The following is a 19,747-nucleotide window of genomic DNA, read 5'->3' on the forward strand; positions in this document are numbered from 1 at the left end:
TTATGCCAGAAAGTTTGATGGGCTGGCTAAGTTCGCGGCGGAAATGGTACCCACTGAGACGCTAAGATTTCAAAGATTCGTGAAGGGACTAAAACCTATGATAGCCCGTGACGTAAAGTTGATTCGGGGAATAACCACTTATGCGGAAACATTAGAGGTAGCCTTGGAAGCTGAGCAGGCTGAAGAAAGAATCTGGAAAGAAGGTGCGGCCAGAAGGGACGCCAAAAAGAATAACAACGATCAGAATGACCACAAACAGAAACATGACGGTGGTCAAAACCAAAAGGCCGACAAGAAGAACAAGACTGCGTCAGAAAGTAATGGGAATAAGAAGCCCTATGTGGAATATCCCTAGTGCCCTATCTGAAAGAGGAAGCATTCAAGAGAATGCAGATATAAGACGAAAGGTTGTTTCAATTGTGGAGAAGAAGGACACATTAAAAAGGATTGCCCAAAGTTGAAGGATCAAAAGAAAGATGACAAGCTCGTGCCAGCCAGAGTTTTTGCTCTTACAAGAGGTGAAGCAGAAACTAGTAATACTATGGTAACAGGTCAGGTCACTATCTCTGGTAAATTATGCAATGTGTTATTCAATTCAGGAGCTACGCATTCTTTTGTTTCTATGAATATGATCGATAGCTTAGATAGACCATGCGAACTTTTTAGAGATAAGTTTGTCACATAGTTACCCTCGGGGGAAAGAATGCTATCTAGTAGAGGGGCGCGTAGTGTTGCAGTTATAATCGAAGGAAAAGAATTACTAGTAGATTTGATCGAGTTAGACCTTAAGGATTATGATGTAGTTTTAGGCATGGATTGGTTAGCAAAACATGGGGCAACAATAGATTGTAAGGGTAAGAAAGTCAACTTTCAACCAAAAGGCATAGAGCAGTTCACTTTCAAAGGAGAAGTTTCTCAAACTCACATACCGATAGTCTCAGCTCTCAAAGCTCAGCAATTAATCAATAGTGGTTGCCAGGCATTTCTAGCTAGTGTGGTGGACAAGTCACGAGAGACGCAGCTTGAACCAAAGGATGTACCTATTGTATGTGAATTTCCCAAGGTATTTCCAGAAGATCTACCGGGATTACCTCCGAGTAGGGAAATTGAGTTTGAAATAGAATTGGCACCTGAGATAGCACCAATCTCGAAAGCTCCTTGTAGAATGGCACATACCGAGTTAAAGGAGTTAAAGATCCAAATGCAGGAGCTATTAGATAAGGGTTTCATCCGACCGAGCTATTCTCCTTGGGGAGCACCAGTGCTTTTTGTCAAAAAGAAGGACGGGAGTATGAGGATGTGCATCGACTATCGAGAACTTAATAAAGTGACGATCAAGAAAAAATACCCTTTACCTCGAATAGACGATCTTTTTTATCAACTACAAGGATCTACAACATTCTCGAAGATAGATTTGAGGTCGGGGTATCATCAGCTAAGAGTACGAGAAGAAGATATCCCAAAGACGGCTTTTCGGACTAGATATGGACACTACGAGTTTCTGGTAATGTATTTTGGATTAACGAACGCACCAACAGCGTTCATGGATCTTATGAACCATGTATTTAAGGACTACCTGGATAAGTTCATTGTGGTGTTTATAGACGACATATTGATCTACTAAAAAATGAAAGCCGAGCATGAAGAGCACCTGCGACTGAAGTTGGAACGATTAAAAGGTCATCAATTATACACTAAGTCTAAGAAATGCGAATTCTGGTTAGAGAAGGTGGCATTTCTAGGACACATTATGTCTAAAGATGGCGTGGAAGTAGATCCAGCCAAGATCGAAGCAGTGAAGGACTGGCCCAACCTAAGAATGCAACGGAGGTGAGAAGTTTTCTGGGATTGACAGGATACTATAGACGATTTGTTGAAGGGTTCTCCAAAATAGCTACACCCTTAACAAATTTGACGAGGAAGCAACAAAAATTTGAATGGACGGAGAAATGCGAAGAAAGCTTCCAGACGCTAAAGGATAAGCTCATAACATCCCCAGTTTTGTGCGTTCCAAACGATAAGGGCAAGTTTGTAGTGTATTGCGATGCGTCAAAGCAGGGACTTGGGTGCGTTTTGATGCAAGATGAAAGAGTGGTCGCCTATGCCTCGAGACAGCTTAAGGAGTACGAACAGCGGTAGTTGACTCATGACTTAGAATTAGCAGCGATGGTTTTCGCTCTAAAGATTTGGAGGCACTATCTGTACGGAGAAAAGTGCGAAATCTATACGGATCACAAAAGTCTAAAGTACTTCTTTACGCAGAAGGAACTTAATATGAGGCAACGAAGGTGGCTGGAGTTAGTAAAAGACTATGATTGTGAGATCTTGTATCATCCGGGAAAAGCTAACGTCGTGGCAGATGCACTTAGTAGGCGGAGTTACGGAAGCTTGTCAACACTTAAGGGGATAGCTCAACACTTACAAGATGATATTAAGAGGTCTGGAATAGAGCTAATAACTGGACAACTAGCTGACCTCGCAATCAAGTCAACTCTAATGAAGGAAATAAAGGAGAAACAACAAGAAGATGAGTTTCTTCTTAAGATGAAGGCAACAATACAAAGCTCAAAGAATGTCGATTTATCCTTGGCAAAAGAAGGCATGCTACGATATAGAAACCAAGTATGTGTGCCAGAAAGTGGAGGATTAAGACAAAGTATCATGAAGGAAGTGCACACTACTCCGTATTCACTTCACCCGGGATTGACCAAGATATACAACGATGTCAAGACAATGTACTGGTGGCCGGGGATGAAGAAAGACATAGTAGAATTTGTAGCGAAATGCCTTACATGTCAACAAGTTAAAGTCAAACATCAAAGACCCGCTGGAACTTTGCAACCGTTGGAGATTCCCGAATGGAAATGGGAAGATATAGCGATGGACTTCGTGACGGGATTACTAAGGACCACCAAGCAGCATGACTCTGTTTGGGAGATAGTAGATAGACTCACAAAATATGCTCACTTCTTACCAGTAAGAATAGTTTATAATGCTGAGGAGTACGTAGAGCTTTACGTGGCGGAGATAGTGAGACTACATGGAGTTCCAAAGATGATAGTCTCTGATAGAGGATCGGTTTTCACATCAAAGTTCTGGGAAGGTTTACATCGTGCAATGGGCACTAAGTTAAAACTAAGTTCGGCATTTCACCCTCAAACCGATGGTCAGTCAGAACGCACCATACAAATATTAGAAGATATGCTGAGAGCGTGTGATTTCAACTTATCAGGATCATGGAGCAAGTATCTTCCATTAATAGAATTCTCTTACAACAATAGTTATCAAGTGACGATAGGAATGTCGCCTTATGAGATGCTATATGGACGGAAGTGCCGATCACCACTTCATTGGGATGAGGTTGGTGAAAGACGATACTTAGGACCCGAGGCTGTAAGAGAAGCAACAGATGCAGTAGAAAGGATAAGACAACGAATGGTTGCCGCTCAAAGTCGCCAGAAAAGCTATGCCGACGCGAAGATTCGAAATGTTGAGTTTTCAGTAGGCGACCAATTCTTTCTCAAAATTTCTCCGATGAAGGGGATTATGTGTTTCAGAAAGAAAGGAAAGTTAAGCCCGATGATTATAGGTCCTTTTGAGATATTGGGCAAAGTAGGGCATGTAGCATATCGGTTGGCTTTACCGCCATCATTAGCTGAAACGCATAACGTTTTTCATGTATCAATGTTGAGAAAATATATATCAGATCCATCCCATGTGCTCGATTACAAGGCTCTGGAGTTAAAATAAGATTTCAGTTATGAAGAACGGCCAGTACGCGTTCTAGAGCAGGGAACTAAGGAGTTAAGGTCCAAAAGTATCCCGATAGTTAAAATCTTGTGGAGCAATAGCACTGAAAGAGAGGCAACATGAGAATTGGAGGCAGATATGAGGGAGCGATATCCTCAGATATTTGGTGAGTAAAATTTTGAGGACGAAATTTCTTTAAGGAGGGAAGATTTGTAATATCCAAGTAGCCCAGTTATTTAATTGTTTGCTATGACATGTTCATTAATAATGCTAAGTTAAAATAATACTTGTTGCGAATTTTTACTACTGCGCAAGTATACGCAATCGAATAAACAAGTAATAGTAGTGGAAATATAGTATCGTTCCGTCAGGGAATTGATCTAATAATTACCAATAGCAAACTTTTATTTCTATTTGACTAATGAAAATTTAGTGACAATTAACAATGAACAATAAACTAGGAAAGCAAAATTTAATTAACGAAATTTAATATGAGCGAAGGATTAGAGTATTCTAATTTCATCAACCTTCAATTCTATTCAATCAATAATACAACTAATATGTTTCTTTGATCTATGATTATAGCAAGTTTACTATTGACAATTCTATTATTTCTCAAGATATAAAATATTCAGTTTACCTGTGAATTTTTTACATGTCTGTGATAAATTCTACACATAAACCGCATTAAGAACAAAAACCTAATTGCTACACAAACCAATTTGATACTGTCGTTCTAAATTGAAATCTATGTCTATTGCCTAAAACTATTCCAATTCGCACTTTTCAGATATTGAATTAAAACCAATAATCATGCAAAAGATGGCCAATCAATTACAAGCATTAAACATAAGAACAATAGATAACCATAAATTCAAAAAGTCATAGAAATTGCATTAAAGAGGAATAGAATATCCAGTGACTACATTAAAATACTCTAAATAAGAATTTAGTTCATAATATTAAACTTCATCACACAATCTAAAATTCAAAAGCATAAATAAACACAAACAAAATAAACGTGGACTCTTCTCTGTTTCTTCCCCTCTGCCGTCAGAATGCTCCCCCTTTTCTGTCCCTTTCGATCTTCTTTTTATTCTTTTTACAAAAATCCAAAAACCTACGAATTTCCATAATAATTTCCAAAAATGCCCTTGTGTCGATATATCGCCTAAGACACTGCGATATATCGCATGTTGAATGTGCTCGATAAAAACGCAAGTTTCTGATGTCGTTTCTGCTAAGCCAAAAATTGAAACTACTCCTTGTGCCGATATATCACCCAAGGCAGGCGATATATCGCGTGTACCGAATTTCCCAAATGTTCACCAATTCTGACTACTCAAATAAATATTTATCAACATTCTCGAACAAATCAGAATTATTACGACACACTGCACAAGTTCACAAAACAGATTAAATAGAAACTTTCTCTTAAGAAAAACAACCAAATCAATATGAAAATGTTATAAATAAGCGTATATTTTGTACGCTTATCAATACTTTTAGTTGTGGTATTATTTGAATTTTAGAAAAGTGAGATGATTTATAGAGTCCCAGAATGTTTACTTAGTTAGCTAGATAGTAGTAGTAGTTGTAGTATTTTAGATTTCATAAATTTTGGTTCAAACTGGGACTTAGTTGGAAACTCCTAGCAATAGTTATGGATTTTATAAGTTTAACCTATAGTTTAAGAATATTAATTATAACATAAGGTTTGATTAATATTGTTGGTTATAAATATGACGTTTATTATAACCTAAGGTTTAGATGGAGCCAATAAGAATATGACACTTGTCATAAGCATGATTATTAAGGAATTATTATTTTAATGATAAAATAAGGAAATATAAGATTTAGACTTCACTAGAAATTGTTAGGGTTGTAGTTTGATTCAGTAAAAGTAGTTATCCAACCTTAGTTATGCTGATAGCTCTACAAAATAGAGTTATTTTACCACTTTTTATGTGTTAATTGTTGCTTAGTTCTTGAGTTCTTAATTGATTTATTAAGTTTTTAAGTAATTTTGCATTTATTAGTCTTATTGTAATTTTCTAGATTTTTATAGATATTTTATTGTGTTATGTTGTAATTGAATTAGTTAAAATTAGTATTGTTAGTTTGAATGCTAAAAATATGATTTTATTGAAATTAAATGTTATGTAAATTAAATTTTAATTAATATTTTCATGGGAGTTATATGGTATATTTTATTAATGAAAATATTTAATTTTAATTTAGTTTATAATTTATTTTGTAGGAAAATTATTTCATTTGTGGCTCTTGAAAAGCAAGGAAATCAAAAGAAAGGTGGTAGTTTTGAAAGAAAATAACAAGAAATTTGGCATTTTTCAAATGGGCCAATGCCTCAGCCCAGGCCCACGCCTGGCTCCTTCAGCAAATCCATGCCTGGCTCCTTCAGCAAATCCACGCCTGGCTCCTTCAGCTGCATCACCCAGCAGCCTCTTCTCAACACCAACACTGAAGCTTCACTCCTGGCCCGGCCCAGCCGGCTCCAAACAGGCCCAACAGTCAGCTGCTGCCCCATCACGTTTTTCCTCCTGCCAGCTCTCTCCACCAAAGCACCCCAGGGCCAGCTTCAACACGGGCCTTAGCATTCTGCCAGCCACCAGGCCCAGCGCCCAACCTCCTGAAGCCCAGCTCCAAGGCCCATTCGGCCCACACGCCAGAGCTGCCTAGACCAGCTGCCAACATAGCCACCATAATACCAAAAAAATCATATTTTTCTTCCCAATGTTTTTTCTTTTCACTCAAATATCAATTCACTCTTCTCTATTTTTTTTTACCTAAGTAAACATTCCTGATTCATTTTTTACCCTAGTTTTTCACTAATCTTCCATCCAACAAAACATTTCATCTTTCCAATACCCTTACACTTACTCTTTTTATCCTACCACTTCCCAACACAATTAAATTAATCAATTTATTTATTTATTTTAATTTGATTAATTTAATCTCCATATTTTGCCTATAAATAGAGTCTTGTAAGACCATTTGGGGGGCTCTTCTTCATCTTTTCAACCTCTCCTACACTTCATATTTTTCTCTCTTCTTTTCACTATTTTCTCTCTACCATTTTCATCTTTTGAAGAGCATGTCAAGTATGTTATTTTGTAATTTTTATTTCAATCTAGTTATGAGCTTCTAATCTTTTTTCAAGATTATTAAGATGATGATGAAGCAAAATGTAACTAGATAGTATTTTTGTTGTATGTTGATTTCCCATTTGTGCAACATTGTTTATGGATTTTTCTATCAAAGATATGCATTTTTCATCTATTATTGATTGTTAAAGCATATTACACTTAGTTCTTCATTATGCAAAAATATGATATTCTTTGATTAAATGTTTTTCATTAAATTGTTCACATCTAATTCTTAGAGCATAAGTATCATATTTTGCCTAAACATAATCTCTTTGATTTTTTGTAGTTTCACTAGGTTGTAGCACAGCTAATGCTTAGAAATTATATCTTATATAAGTGAAGAAAAATCCTACATTTTTTAAAGTAACTTGTGCTTGAATAGAAAATGTGTTTTGAAAAAAATATAGTGTGATTTATTTCAACTATATCTAAACTTGGGAATCAATATACTTATAAATACTATTGAACTTGCATTTTGTGGATTCTAATATCTTAATAATCTTATTTTACATATCTCATTTGAAAACCATTTTTCTATTTAATCTTAAATCTTTTTATTACTTGTCTTTTATTTTTCTAAAACAAAATCTCATCAAATATTTGGAACTAGGTTAGAATATTCTTGCTTTGTTTGAAATAGTTTCTTTTGATGTTAGTCAACTCCCATGGGTTCGACCTCGTACTTACATGAACATTATATTCCGAAACGATTCGTGCACTTGCGAGTTTAAATATTAAAACACCCTCTTTTGGGATCAACATATGCTGAAAAGTGCAATTACGTGTTTAAAATAATCACGTATGCCGATATATCGCAGCATAGGAGCTGATATATTGCCCGACGAAGAATACGGAAAAACACGTTGACGTTGCACGATTGTACGAACGGAGACTCGAGACTAGGGGGCAGCCGATATATCGCCACATAGGGGCGATATATCGCCTATATTAGATTTTTTTTTATAATTTTTTAAAAATAACTTTGACTCCTTAGACCTACCTCTGATAGTTTTGACCAAGTCTTCAACCTCTGATTGACGAATATTCAAATATCTTCAATTAAATTCATTATTTTTATTCAAGCCAAAAAGAAGATTTTTATTCCTAGAACTCTATAAATAGGACTTAGGACCCAACCCTTTCACTTACTCTTCAGCTGTGATCAGACTCCAAGGTGCTAGTGGGACCATAAGAGTGATAAACACTTGGGTTGAAAAAAAAAAGCTTTTCTATTCTTAAGCTTTATAAAACACTTTGGGAAGTGAGGTTAGTGCATTTCGATATTGGGGATAGACCAATCCATAAGGTCAATAAATGTACCCTTATTCTTAAGTTCAATTATGTTAGATTCCTTATTTTCTTTAGTTTTCATTCAGGTTCTAACTTTTGTTATGGTTTTGTGGTTAGGTTTTTAAGTTCTTTGAACTTAAGGTGTCTTTTCGGTAAGTTTCCTCTTGGTGGTTTAGTTCTATTCCTTTCATCTCTTTCCTTTAGAAATACTCACAATTTTTATTGCTGGTTTTATGAGTGTTCCAAGTCCCACATTTGTTCTCAATTATCCCGGTGTTGGTAAGGAAAATTAGATAGTTTAGTATTATGATCTAGTTTATGTAATGTATGATATAGTTTATGTTTGTATGACCTAACATTTCAGGTACAATAAAGGGGTAAGTGTGTTTGGACCTAAGGTGTCCAATGATTTATGACGGACTATGTCCGGTAGGTTCAGTTGCCAAAACTTTATGATGGACCTATGTCCGGTGTATGACGGACTTTTGTCCGGGGCTTAATTGCCACCCCTATATAAACACTTATCTTTTTATTATATCTGACTTGTTATTTTAGTTATGATTATGACATATGACCTATAGTTATGATTTATGATCTATGACTTGTGACCTATGAATTAGATTATGATTTAGAATTATGACTTAAGTTATGATATGATCTAGAGGTTTGTGTTTGCATGACTTTTGTGAATTATGTTATGTTTGATTATATGACTAACTCTTGTTTGTATTTTCCTTATGGGTTTAGAAGCTCACTCCTTATGATGTTGTTATTTCAGGAAATTAAGGATAGAATGGCCGGTGGTGAGTGTGGGACCTAAGAGCTTCGTGACGTATTCCTTAGGGGTGCACACAGGACCCGCAAAACCCGAACCCGGAGAACTCGTTTTTTCGAAAAACCCGTCAAATTCGGGTCTAACCCGACCCGAACCCGAAACATATCGGGTCGAGTTCGGGTTTAAGAATCGTGCACCGTCAGGTTCGGGTGTAACCCGAAACCCGACCGAAAATTTAAAAAAAATATATAAATAAATAAAATCTGAAAGAAACTGAACTGAACCCTAAAGTAAAGCTAAACCCGACCCTTTTTTTTTTCTTCTTCTCTTTCATTTCATTCAAGCCTCCAAGTCCCTGAATTTCAAGCTTCAGCAGGAGAGAAGAGAGCAGCCTCCTCAAGCACGGCCGCCGAGTGCCACTCCCGACCCATCGAGACGAGAGCCTCCCTCACCCTCAGCAGTCACGCGGCAGCACCACCAGATCGCACGGCCACCACCAGCGGCATGCCTCGCCTCGCCAGCCAGCGGTCCGGTAAGTTTTCTTTTTGTTAAAGTTAAAGCACCTAACTCTCTAGCTCCATATTGACCTTGAGCTCATTTTGTATTTACATTTAAAGTAATTAAAAATTAAAATTGATGAGCTGATCTTGTATTTACATTTAGTATATATATATTTTCTTTCTATTAGTATATATGTTTTGTATTTAGTGATGAGCTCATTTTTTCATCAATATATATATATATATTTATATAATTTGTTTTGTATCTGTTTTCGGTGCATATTATGAATACGCGAACCCGAACCTGAAAAAACCTGAAAATTTCGGATCGGTTTCGGTACCATTTTTCTTAATCCGAAACCCGCAAAACCCGAACCTGATGAACTCGAAACCCGAAAATCCGACCCGTGTGCACCCCTAGTATTCGTGGGGACCATATAGTCGAGCAAGATCAAGGGGGCCTATTTTTTTTTTATTAAAGAATGTTTATTTTAAATTTTTATTTAAATGTTGCTCATATTTTTATGTTAAAGACAGTTATTTTATTTTTGTAAAATCATGGATCCATGTATTTATTTTGAAGTTTTTATTAAATAAAAGAGCAATATTTACGATTATGACCCAACGCTGTGTTCTCAGTAATCTATGAGAAATTAGGGCGTTACATCCAAATTGGATTGGATCGGTTGTTGTATAATATATGCAAAAATCTAATAAAACTGAACCGATCCAATTGTATATATATTTTAAAAATATATTTATTTATTAGGATTATGCTTATAATTTATGTTGTATTTGTATGGTGTTGTATCATTTTGAACAAATTAGTCTTTCTATTTATAATATTATGAATTATTTGAAAATTAAGCTAAATAAATATTCAAAAATATTGGATGGATCCAATCTCATCAAATACACAACCAAATGGACAAGTCTAATGGATAAAATCAATCAAATCCAATGGATAAATGGATTGGATCGGATCGGTTGAGACAAATTAATTGGATTAGATTGGTTGTAAAAATTCAACATCCAATGGATAATTGGATCATATCGGATAAGCCTAAAAATATTAGATGTGATCCAATAAACACCCCTAATCCAAACAAACTAATTGAAAATTGACGTTTTTCAATATTGTAAAATTTGTGCTCATTTAATTTACTAAATATAAATTTATCCAAGTAATATAAATGAATTTGTTATACCCAGATTTCGAGCCATGAGGATTGTGACCTCGAAAGCTGGATTCATAATGAGTGAACTCGTAAAGTCTGGAATATGTTCGAAATCTAAACAACGAGCCTACGAAACAGAGACGACTTCGAAGATGGTAGCCTCGAAATCCTCACGAGCTCGAAGGATAGGCCCCGAGGTGCATCTGTTCTCTGGGATGACCTCGGATCAGGGCTTCGAGCCTGATGCGCGTACGAGCTCGAAGCCGTGTGGCCTCGGGATATGTTATAACTCGAAAGTCAGAAAGGAACCTGGGAGAATATGGCCTTGGTGATATAAGATAATAACTTTGAATATCCTAATGAGTCATCAAGAACAAGACGCGGTCTACATTTATTACTGAAAATCCCCTACAATCAGGGGATATTATTTGATTAGTTATACGCCCCCTGGTCTTCAGGGGACGTTCCCTTTTACATCGGATTGCAGGCATTTAATGCCATTTAATCTATTTGCAAATATAGAGTAACTGCCCGAAATATGTGGGATAGTATTCTGCAGTCTTCTCTATAAATAGAGAGGTCATGTACCATTGTAAATGACCGAACTTTTGTGAGCTTAAGGAAAACTTTGGAGAATTCATCCTTGAATGATTTTCAGAGATATTCTTAAGTCTTAATAAGAAAGACTCGTGGACTAGGCAGATTTAACTGCTGAACCACGTAAAAAATCGTGTTTGTATTATCATATTTTTATTGGCCATTACTAATTATTGTTTACGTGCTCTTTTTTCACTATTGACGAAAAACGGCGTCAACAGAATTCTATTGTTGTTTTTCAATATTTATTATTGCAAGTGTTTTTATTTAGATTTTCTACAATCTTTTTCTTGTACGAAGCTTACCATTTTTAAATATCACACAATTCTTCATTATTATAAATTTCAAATCATTCATTAGTTAATAAAATTTATTTAAAATTGATATTAAGAGATAATTTTGACCTTCATGTTAATAAGTATTTTGACACACAAATATTTTAAACACCTAATCAAGGTATTTGTCTACATTTTTTTGTAACGAGTAAAAAGTTTTAAAATCTATGTGAGAGTTTTATAGTTTGAACTCAAAATTAATTGACAATACATGAAATAATATGTGATATTATAAATATATATTATTATTTTCACTTGTATTTGGTATTTAATGTGGAATTCTTTTAAATATGTAAGAAGGTAAAATAGAGGACTTAAAGCTCATAATTTACTCAATTTTAAGATTTAAATGGTCATGTTATGCATTTTTAAATTATTGTATTTTTAAATGTGTTTAATACCATTATTGACAGAGAATATTAAGTGTATCATTACAATTATCAATTATGTTTAAGAAAAATTGGTAAAAGATATATCATACATGTGTCAAAAAACGTATAAGTAAAATCATAACTAATAATTAATTTGATTCAAGATGATTTTAAACTTTAAAAAGACAAAAAAAAGTTGTGCCACATATAAAAAATTGTATATTATTTGTTAATACTATATACAATTTTAAATTAGATAAATTCATCGAGCATTTCACCTGAATTTTAGAATATTCTATGTATAGTACTTCTTTCCTTTTTCTTTCTCATAACGGTAACTTTATAAAAAAAATTTGAACTAAGTTCTATGATTAAAAAAATGAAGGACTAATTCTTAATTTTAAAAATAAAAAAATACAAGTTTCCCCTTCGCATTGAAGACCATTTAATTTATTATTATTTAAAAAAAAAGAAAGAAAAGGAAGCCAAAAAAGTTGGTTCTTTGCTTGCTTCTGAGTGAGTGAGAAGTGGCAAGGCTGTAGAGTGTGTTGTGGTGTGTACTTTACCGATGGAGACTTGTGCCGAAACCACGTCGTATGGAGAACAACGCGGTGCCGGAGGTAAGCTCAAGAGGCCGACTCGCAAGCCACCGTCAACTCCGTACTCCCGTCCTCCGGCGCCGCCGAGCGAAGCCGATAGGGGTCAGCGCCGATGGTTGTCCAAGCTTGTTGATCCCGCTTGCCGCCTCATCACTGGCGGCGCCTCCCTCTTCTTTCCGACTTTTTTCTCAAAATCACCCACCATTCCTGCCACTTCGGAACATCACGGTGGGTTTAACGATTCATCTCTATATGGTTTTAGTCGAGCTTTAATTCGATTGATTAGGGTTTTGGAGTTGAATATTGTTCCTGATACAACTGAAAAAGTAAGGAAGAAAATCGATTCTGATATGTTTTTAGGGTTACTCGATATGGAGAATACTTTGTTTCAGGATCAATTTTAAAAAACAAAATTGTAAATAGGATCTAATTGCATGCCGTTTAATTGTTTATCTGCTCAAATGGGATTTTATTATTTTGAAAGTCTTGGACTTGGAATATACCACTGGGGGAATTTCTTTCTTTTTAATTGGTCTTTACAATTTTTCAAGATTGGATGATCGTGGTACTCTTCTATAAATGGGGTTGACTACTTTATTGTTTTCAAGTATGATTTGGAGTACATAAACGGGTGTTCAAGTGTTTTTACAATCAAGAGAAGAGTTAGTATTTTGAGAAAAGGGTTTATAGTTTATTACATAAACAAATAATAATTTGGGTTGTCAAGGAACGAAATCTTATTTCGATTGTAGAAGAGTATTAAACGATAATGGAGCTGTTGAAATTATTATATTTAGAAAGCATTTTTTGTATCAACATAATAATCAGTTAGTTTGGAAAAAACAATTTATGTTGTCGAGGAAAGAAGTCTTATTTTGTCTATGGAGAAGAGTAAACGATCAGGTAACTGTAGAGAGTATCAAATGTAGAAAGCCATTTTAGTATCAACGTAAGATCCACAATGGATTAAGGGTTGAGTTTTGGCATATTTGCAAAAGCAAATAACAATGTGGGCTCCTTATTGAGGAATCTTATTTATTTAATTTTGTAGATTATGTGTAAATTTGAGTTATGATATGTACACACAAAATATGTTACCTGGCTGACAAAACCAATCATGTCACTGTGTGTAATTGTTTTGTGCATATTTTGTGTGCACATGTTATTGCTCGTGTAAATTATCATAGAACTGTGGAAAATATTAAATGTAGAATCAATATTTTCAAGGACTGTTTCTTAGAGAGTATACTGTGATGTTTCTCTTCTGTGGAGTGGTAACTGCTTATGTATTGTGTCTCCAGAATAGTGTTTTATGGTTTCACTGTTCATAATACACATAAAATATCTTGCTTTTCAGTCTATTGTAAAGTATTATTTACCTATCTCTCGCTGTGTGTCTACTCTCCCGTTTCCTACCTTGCTGCTTTTTGGTGTGCTGTGGTATGTGCATTGTGACAACATCTCTCAAGTCTTATTCTACCTTTTTTATTTTGTACAAAATGTGCTTTCTCATGAGTGAGATAACTTTGATAAGTTCTTTTCCCCCATTTAACACGACTTTTCTGGAACAGAGAATCAGGAGGCTGAGATTGTGGTGCAAGAGGAGGCCAATGGTGACAATCAAAATGACATCGTAAATGTGAGGCTTCATGTATTTTTCTTCTGTTTGAGCCTTTCTTAAGTTTATTTTTATGGGGCTTGGAAACGAAGATGCCCCTTAATAAATTAAGAGAGAGCCTAGTTATGAATGCCCCTTAATAAATTGGTGTTGCATGGAACTAATAACTTAGCAGTTATCACATAGAGTTAATTTAGATGATTTTCACTGTATTCTTAATACTTGGTTTATATGTATGTATGTATGTCTGCTGCACCAAAAATAATTCATGGAGTTGTTATTATGTACACATCAGTGCACACACAAAATTAATTTAGAACCATGTAGAGTTTGTGTTGTTAACACAGAGCTTCAATTTCTTTTGACATTTTGTGTAATTTTATTTTTCTTTTGTATTCATGTGTGCTTTTGTTATTGTTGACGGTATAAACTCGTCAACCAAGTCAGATTGGAAAAACTTTTGAGCTTAAAAGTAAATGAAGACTTGTGAAGAAACTTAGAAGAACTTATGATAGCTATCTGAACTTAGAATCAAGTTGCAGAGTAAAAATGGAGAGAATATTCGTATTACTCAAGAATTTTTTGTTACAATGTCTCATTTTTCGACTCCCTTTCTTAGTTGAAGGAAGGTCCTATTTATAGGGGAGCTCTAATGACTCTTAGTACAAAAATGGTTCTAAGGGAACAAAGAGGTGGTGGTATGACAGGGCACCTCAGAGGTTCATGGAGCGTGCGTTAATGGTGTCGGGCTCCAGGCCCGACATTCGGAGGTGTGGGAGGAGGTGTGCCTCCTCGTAGTACTTTGTACGACCACTACTCTTCTGATTTATGTATGACCACTACTCTTCTGATGGTCGTGTCTAGTTCGTAGTCCGTACTACTCGAGCCTTTTTCGTATATCCTCCTTACCCATGCCTTGATAAGTTCTTGAGAGCTTGAGTGCAAGACGTTTATAGCTCAAGGTTGAGGAGGTACTTTGCCTCCAGGCTTTAGGGACTCTTTGAGCTTATTTCCTTTCATGCTTAGTGATGGCCTTAAGTTGGTATTCCATGTTTGTTGAGGCCCTCCAATTCATCTCCTTGGCTTTTAGGGAGTATCACACACGTTTCATGGTCTGGGGAGGCTTGAGCTCGCCCCCCAGGCCCTAGGTAGGCTTGAGCTTGCCCCGAAGCTCTAGGGAGGCTTGAGCTCGCCCCCCAAGCCCAAGGGAGGCTCCTCCAAGCTCTTTGCAGGCTTGTGCTTGCCCTCAAGCTCCAGGATGGTGCAAGTTTGATCCCCGAGGCTTTTCTATCTCTTGGGACTCCTTTTGGGTGCTTTACTTGATGTGGAATTTTGACATCCATAGTTATCAATTTAGTACTTGCTTTAATAGAAAAATTATTCTTTCTCATTGATGTGAAGTTAACATTGATCTGTTTGCATTGCTCTTTTTAGTGTTAATATAGTATGGACTCGTTCCGTCAATGAGATCATCAAATTGAATTTAAATTTCACAGGCATTAGTTTTCTTTCTTTTAGATTGACAGGTATATATATATATATTAACTTGACTAATTATTTGATGTTATGTATGACAATTTAGATCCCATGTATCTTTGTTACTTGTAGCTTTTCTCAGCCAAGATAATATTCTAGTAACTCTCTTACCAGTTCTGGTAATAATATTTTGTAGCATGAGCTGTCCAGAACAACTGGAGTAGTAGGTCCTGAAAGAGCAGCAGATGTTTCAGAGAACATTTCTGATTTGGTTCTACACAACCAAGATAAAGGAGATGACCTGCCCTATGAGAGTGGGCTTTCTGAAATTGAAAAGTTATTAAAGGGGAAAAAGTTTTCAAGGCAAGTTACAATTTTTTATTTTATTTTATGTTTTTTTTAAGGTTGGTACTGAGTGCTTATTTTATTATTATCTCATTCTGTTTTTACTATCATCTGTATAGAAACTCAATTCAATAAAGTTTGTGTTTATTGTACTTGTTCTTTTGAAATAGTATGGAGCATTTGAGATGTCCATTTTGTATCAGGGGATTTTTTTTTCTTTAGCAAACTGCTGTGTGAGATCTCACTTGTGGATACATACAAACACTTTCCCATGTGCTTTCAATTTGTCAAGTTTTGCAATTTATATATGCAATTATTTTACGCTTGCTCCATCTTTTTGCAGGGATGAAGTAAATCATCTAATGCTAATAATAAATTCAAGGGCCGCTGAAGTTCCAAATGTGGATAAAGAAAAGGAGTTCCAAAGTACTGCGTCCGGGGTGGCTGCAGTATCTCATGAAATTGTCAGTACACCATCTGATAGAAATCAGAGAGATTTTCATGGTTCTTTATGGAAAACTTCAACACCCCTTCCCAAATCGGCGGTGAGCAACCCTTCGCTTCTTTTAAGTTCTTAAATACTTAAATATGCTTTCCTCAATTATGTCAACTTTTGCAAAGTCACTTGTTCACATTTTTTTTTCTTTGTCAGCATGAGTTCGTGTGTCATTTTATGAAATTCACATAAACATTTACTCTATTCAAGATAGTATAGTGCATCCTACAATTTATTACTTTTTCTAGGGTAAGCAAATTTGTTTCAAGTATGTTGTATTGCAATTTTGAGTTTATCTGTTGGCGGCAACCAAATTAATATTTGAGGATATACTTGCAGATGCAACCACTTTGCATGTGTGTGTTGGCGCGTCCCTGCAAATATATTTTATAGCAAAGAAAATATTGGGAATTGCCAGTCTGTAAACTAATAACTTTTGTCGATGTTCCTGATGATTTCTGTTAAACTGCAAAATATTGTGTTTGTGCCACTTACATTGCAATATTGCATCTTTGAATATTTTGTATTATAGTATGTTGTCCTTATTTTCTTCTGTATAAATATAATAATCTTGCTTTTGTACTGGGTTCTGAAGATGCCAGATGATGTTTGTGCTTCACCAATAGATATTGCGAAAGCATACATGGGAAGCCGAACATTAGAAACAGGCAATTCTGCTAAGGGAATGATTTTAAAAGATGAAAGGAGTTCATTATATGGTGCTGACTTTGTGTCAAAGCCATTTATTTCATCACCTTCTCCTAAGCCATCTGCATGCTGGCCAGGTGCCATGCTACAGGATGAGCGTGATCATCTAACCCCCCAAAGTCAAAGTGGAAGATATGGGCTTCACAATTTTCCACGAACCCCGTACTCGAGAACAATCTTTTCAAAGTCTAAGTCTAAGGTATGCAGAGCAAACGTTTTGAGTTTAATTTTAATATTTTTTGGCAAGCTTTCTGTGAGATAATGTTCCTCTTTTCTGTGCTGTCAGTTAACGCACTCACAAGGTGATAATGATAAATGGATGAGACCATCTACTTCTCTGCAAACATCCCAAACACCTGTATATGGGCAGGTAACATTTTTTGTTAGTCATCTTCTAAGTGAGATTTATGCAGTGACTGAGTAAGTTTTTATTATTTTAGGTATATAATCTTTTCGTTAAGAACTCGTCAGTCTTCCCCTTTCAACTATATGCTGTAATAATTACTGGCTCACTACTGCCAGGGTTAATATGAGTTTTGTAAATTGATAAAAGCTTTTGATTAAAGTTTAGTTGGAACAAGTGATGTGCATATAGCACTGATAGGTGTACCAGGCTCTTTGGCAATGGTGAAATTCATTATCTCATTTCCTTTTCCCTTATTTTTCTCCCATGTTCCCTCTTTTTTGTTCAATGCGTGGTTTGTAGTGTTTATATACATATTTTATATGATGAAGCCATAGGAATATACATTTGTTGCTAAGTTTTCAGTCTCTTTGTGTGCCATCTCTAACACAATGTAAAAGCCTAAAATGTAAAGCACCATATATTATTACTCCCTAAATAAAATAATTCTTAGAATGTTTCTATTGTTTTGTTTATATTTTGACCTTAATTTGTATGTTTCCTTCGGTTAATGTGTAGGTGAACTCAAGGAGTAATGCATTGGAGGATAACCATGGATCAATAGGACCAGTTCGTAGGTCAAGAAATAGATTTAGTCCACAAACTCCCGGTACACAGCATAGACTTGCTACACAAACTCCTGGTACTCAACACAGACTTTCTACACAAAGTCCTGGTACTCAAACACCTCTCAGAGGATCTGGTTTTGAACCATCTTTGATTGGGCCATCAAGGGTTGAAAATTCCAGTACTTCTCAAGGGTTCTTGCCAGCTTTTAAAAGAAGTGTTGAACCAAGAGAAACAATTAGCGGCTCCCAATTTCGTTCAGCTGACAGGAAGAATCACAGTTCTGATGTAGGTGTCCCAACTGTTCATCCACATTCTAGTCAGATCGCTAGGACAATCTTGGATCATATAGACAGAAACCCGCCCACTCCCAAGGACAAGTCACAAGAGTTGAGGCTAGCTTTTGAATGGAAGAAACCTGCTTCTTCCAGTGTCCCTTCAATTAATTCAAATGAACACACGTCCAAGAATAGCTTACTGAATGTAACAGGGTTGGAATCTCATAAGATACTGAATGACCAGAATAAACCTGCTCAAGATACTTCTGATAAGAGCAATTCACTTTTTATGTTTCCGCGTCAGGAAAGTACTGTAACATTGGTTGATACTATATCCAATCCTCGGTCAAATGTTTTCCTTAGCCATGGGGTTGATGGAGTGTCTCAAATAAAAAATTCACACGAGGTATGTATAGTGTTTGAATTGTGATAAGTTCAGTGCATTGAGTATAAGGTCGCATGTACAAAAGTTAAATATGTTGCTAACACAATAAATTGACAGGAGGTCACCAAGATTACCCCCTCTCAGGTGGTAAACTTACAAAAGAAGCCTGCAGCTTCAGGGACTAAGCCTCTTTTGGCTAATATCTCCATTGACAAGCCTAACTCGAACTGGAAATTTTCATCCAATCAAAGCTCTGGGTTTACTTTTCCTGTTTCTACAGTCTCTGGAGTGAGCTCCGAGCCACCAACGCCATCAATCATGCCATCGTTCTCAGCAAATAGTCAGCATCAGCCCAAACATGAACCTGTCGTTCCTTCATACACCTTTGGCTCATCAACAACCACGATGCCATCCCTTGTATTTTCTTTCCCTTCCACAAGCAGTTCTGCAATCCAAAATGACACTTCAGACATTAAGTTCAGCTTTGGCTCGGATAAGCCCAGGTTATCTTTCGGTTCAATGAAGAAAGATGCCATCTGCTATTAATTAATACACCTTTTTTTTCTTCATTTTTAAGGTGAATATTTTCTTTTAGAATCCATAGAAAGTTTCAATTGGAACCCTCTGGTTAACCAAACTAGTAAGCTCTTTTTGTTTTTCGTTGAAAATATTGAATAATTAAATATTGGAGAGTTTTGCAGTTATATTCAATCATTGTAGATAGAATAACTAGCTGGAATCCATCAAAATGACCCATATGAAGGATTTTTTCTTTTTTTTCTTTCGCAAAGCATTACCATTACAAAGAAGCCTTCATTGCCATTGATGTAATTGCTTGTGGGTCAAACTTGAAGGTGAAACATTAGGCTCAAACATGCTTAGACATCATAATTCTTCCTTAATTATTTT

At 35.8% G+C, this 19,747-nt stretch overlaps 1 protein-coding gene across 1 annotated transcript; it reads left to right on the plus strand.

The window, feature by feature from the left end:
* Positions 1-12,421: 12,421 nt before the first annotated feature.
* Positions 12,422-19,542, plus strand: LOC133782732 (nuclear pore complex protein NUP1). The gene is made up of 8 exons (XM_062222102.1): positions 12,422-12,790; positions 14,134-14,201; positions 15,853-16,019; positions 16,345-16,546; positions 17,093-17,404; positions 17,492-17,575; positions 18,128-18,859; positions 18,956-19,542. The coding sequence occupies exons 1-8, from the start codon at positions 12,532-12,534 to the stop codon at positions 19,382-19,384; spliced, it is 2,253 nt and encodes a 750-aa protein (XP_062078086.1). The 5' UTR covers positions 12,422-12,531; the 3' UTR covers positions 19,385-19,542.
* The last annotated feature ends 205 nt before the right edge of the window (positions 19,543-19,747 follow it).

Source organism: Humulus lupulus, chromosome 6, assembly GCF_963169125.1.
Source record: "Humulus lupulus chromosome 6, drHumLupu1.1, whole genome shotgun sequence".
NCBI classification, from domain to species: domain Eukaryota; kingdom Viridiplantae; phylum Streptophyta; class Magnoliopsida; order Rosales; family Cannabaceae; genus Humulus; species Humulus lupulus.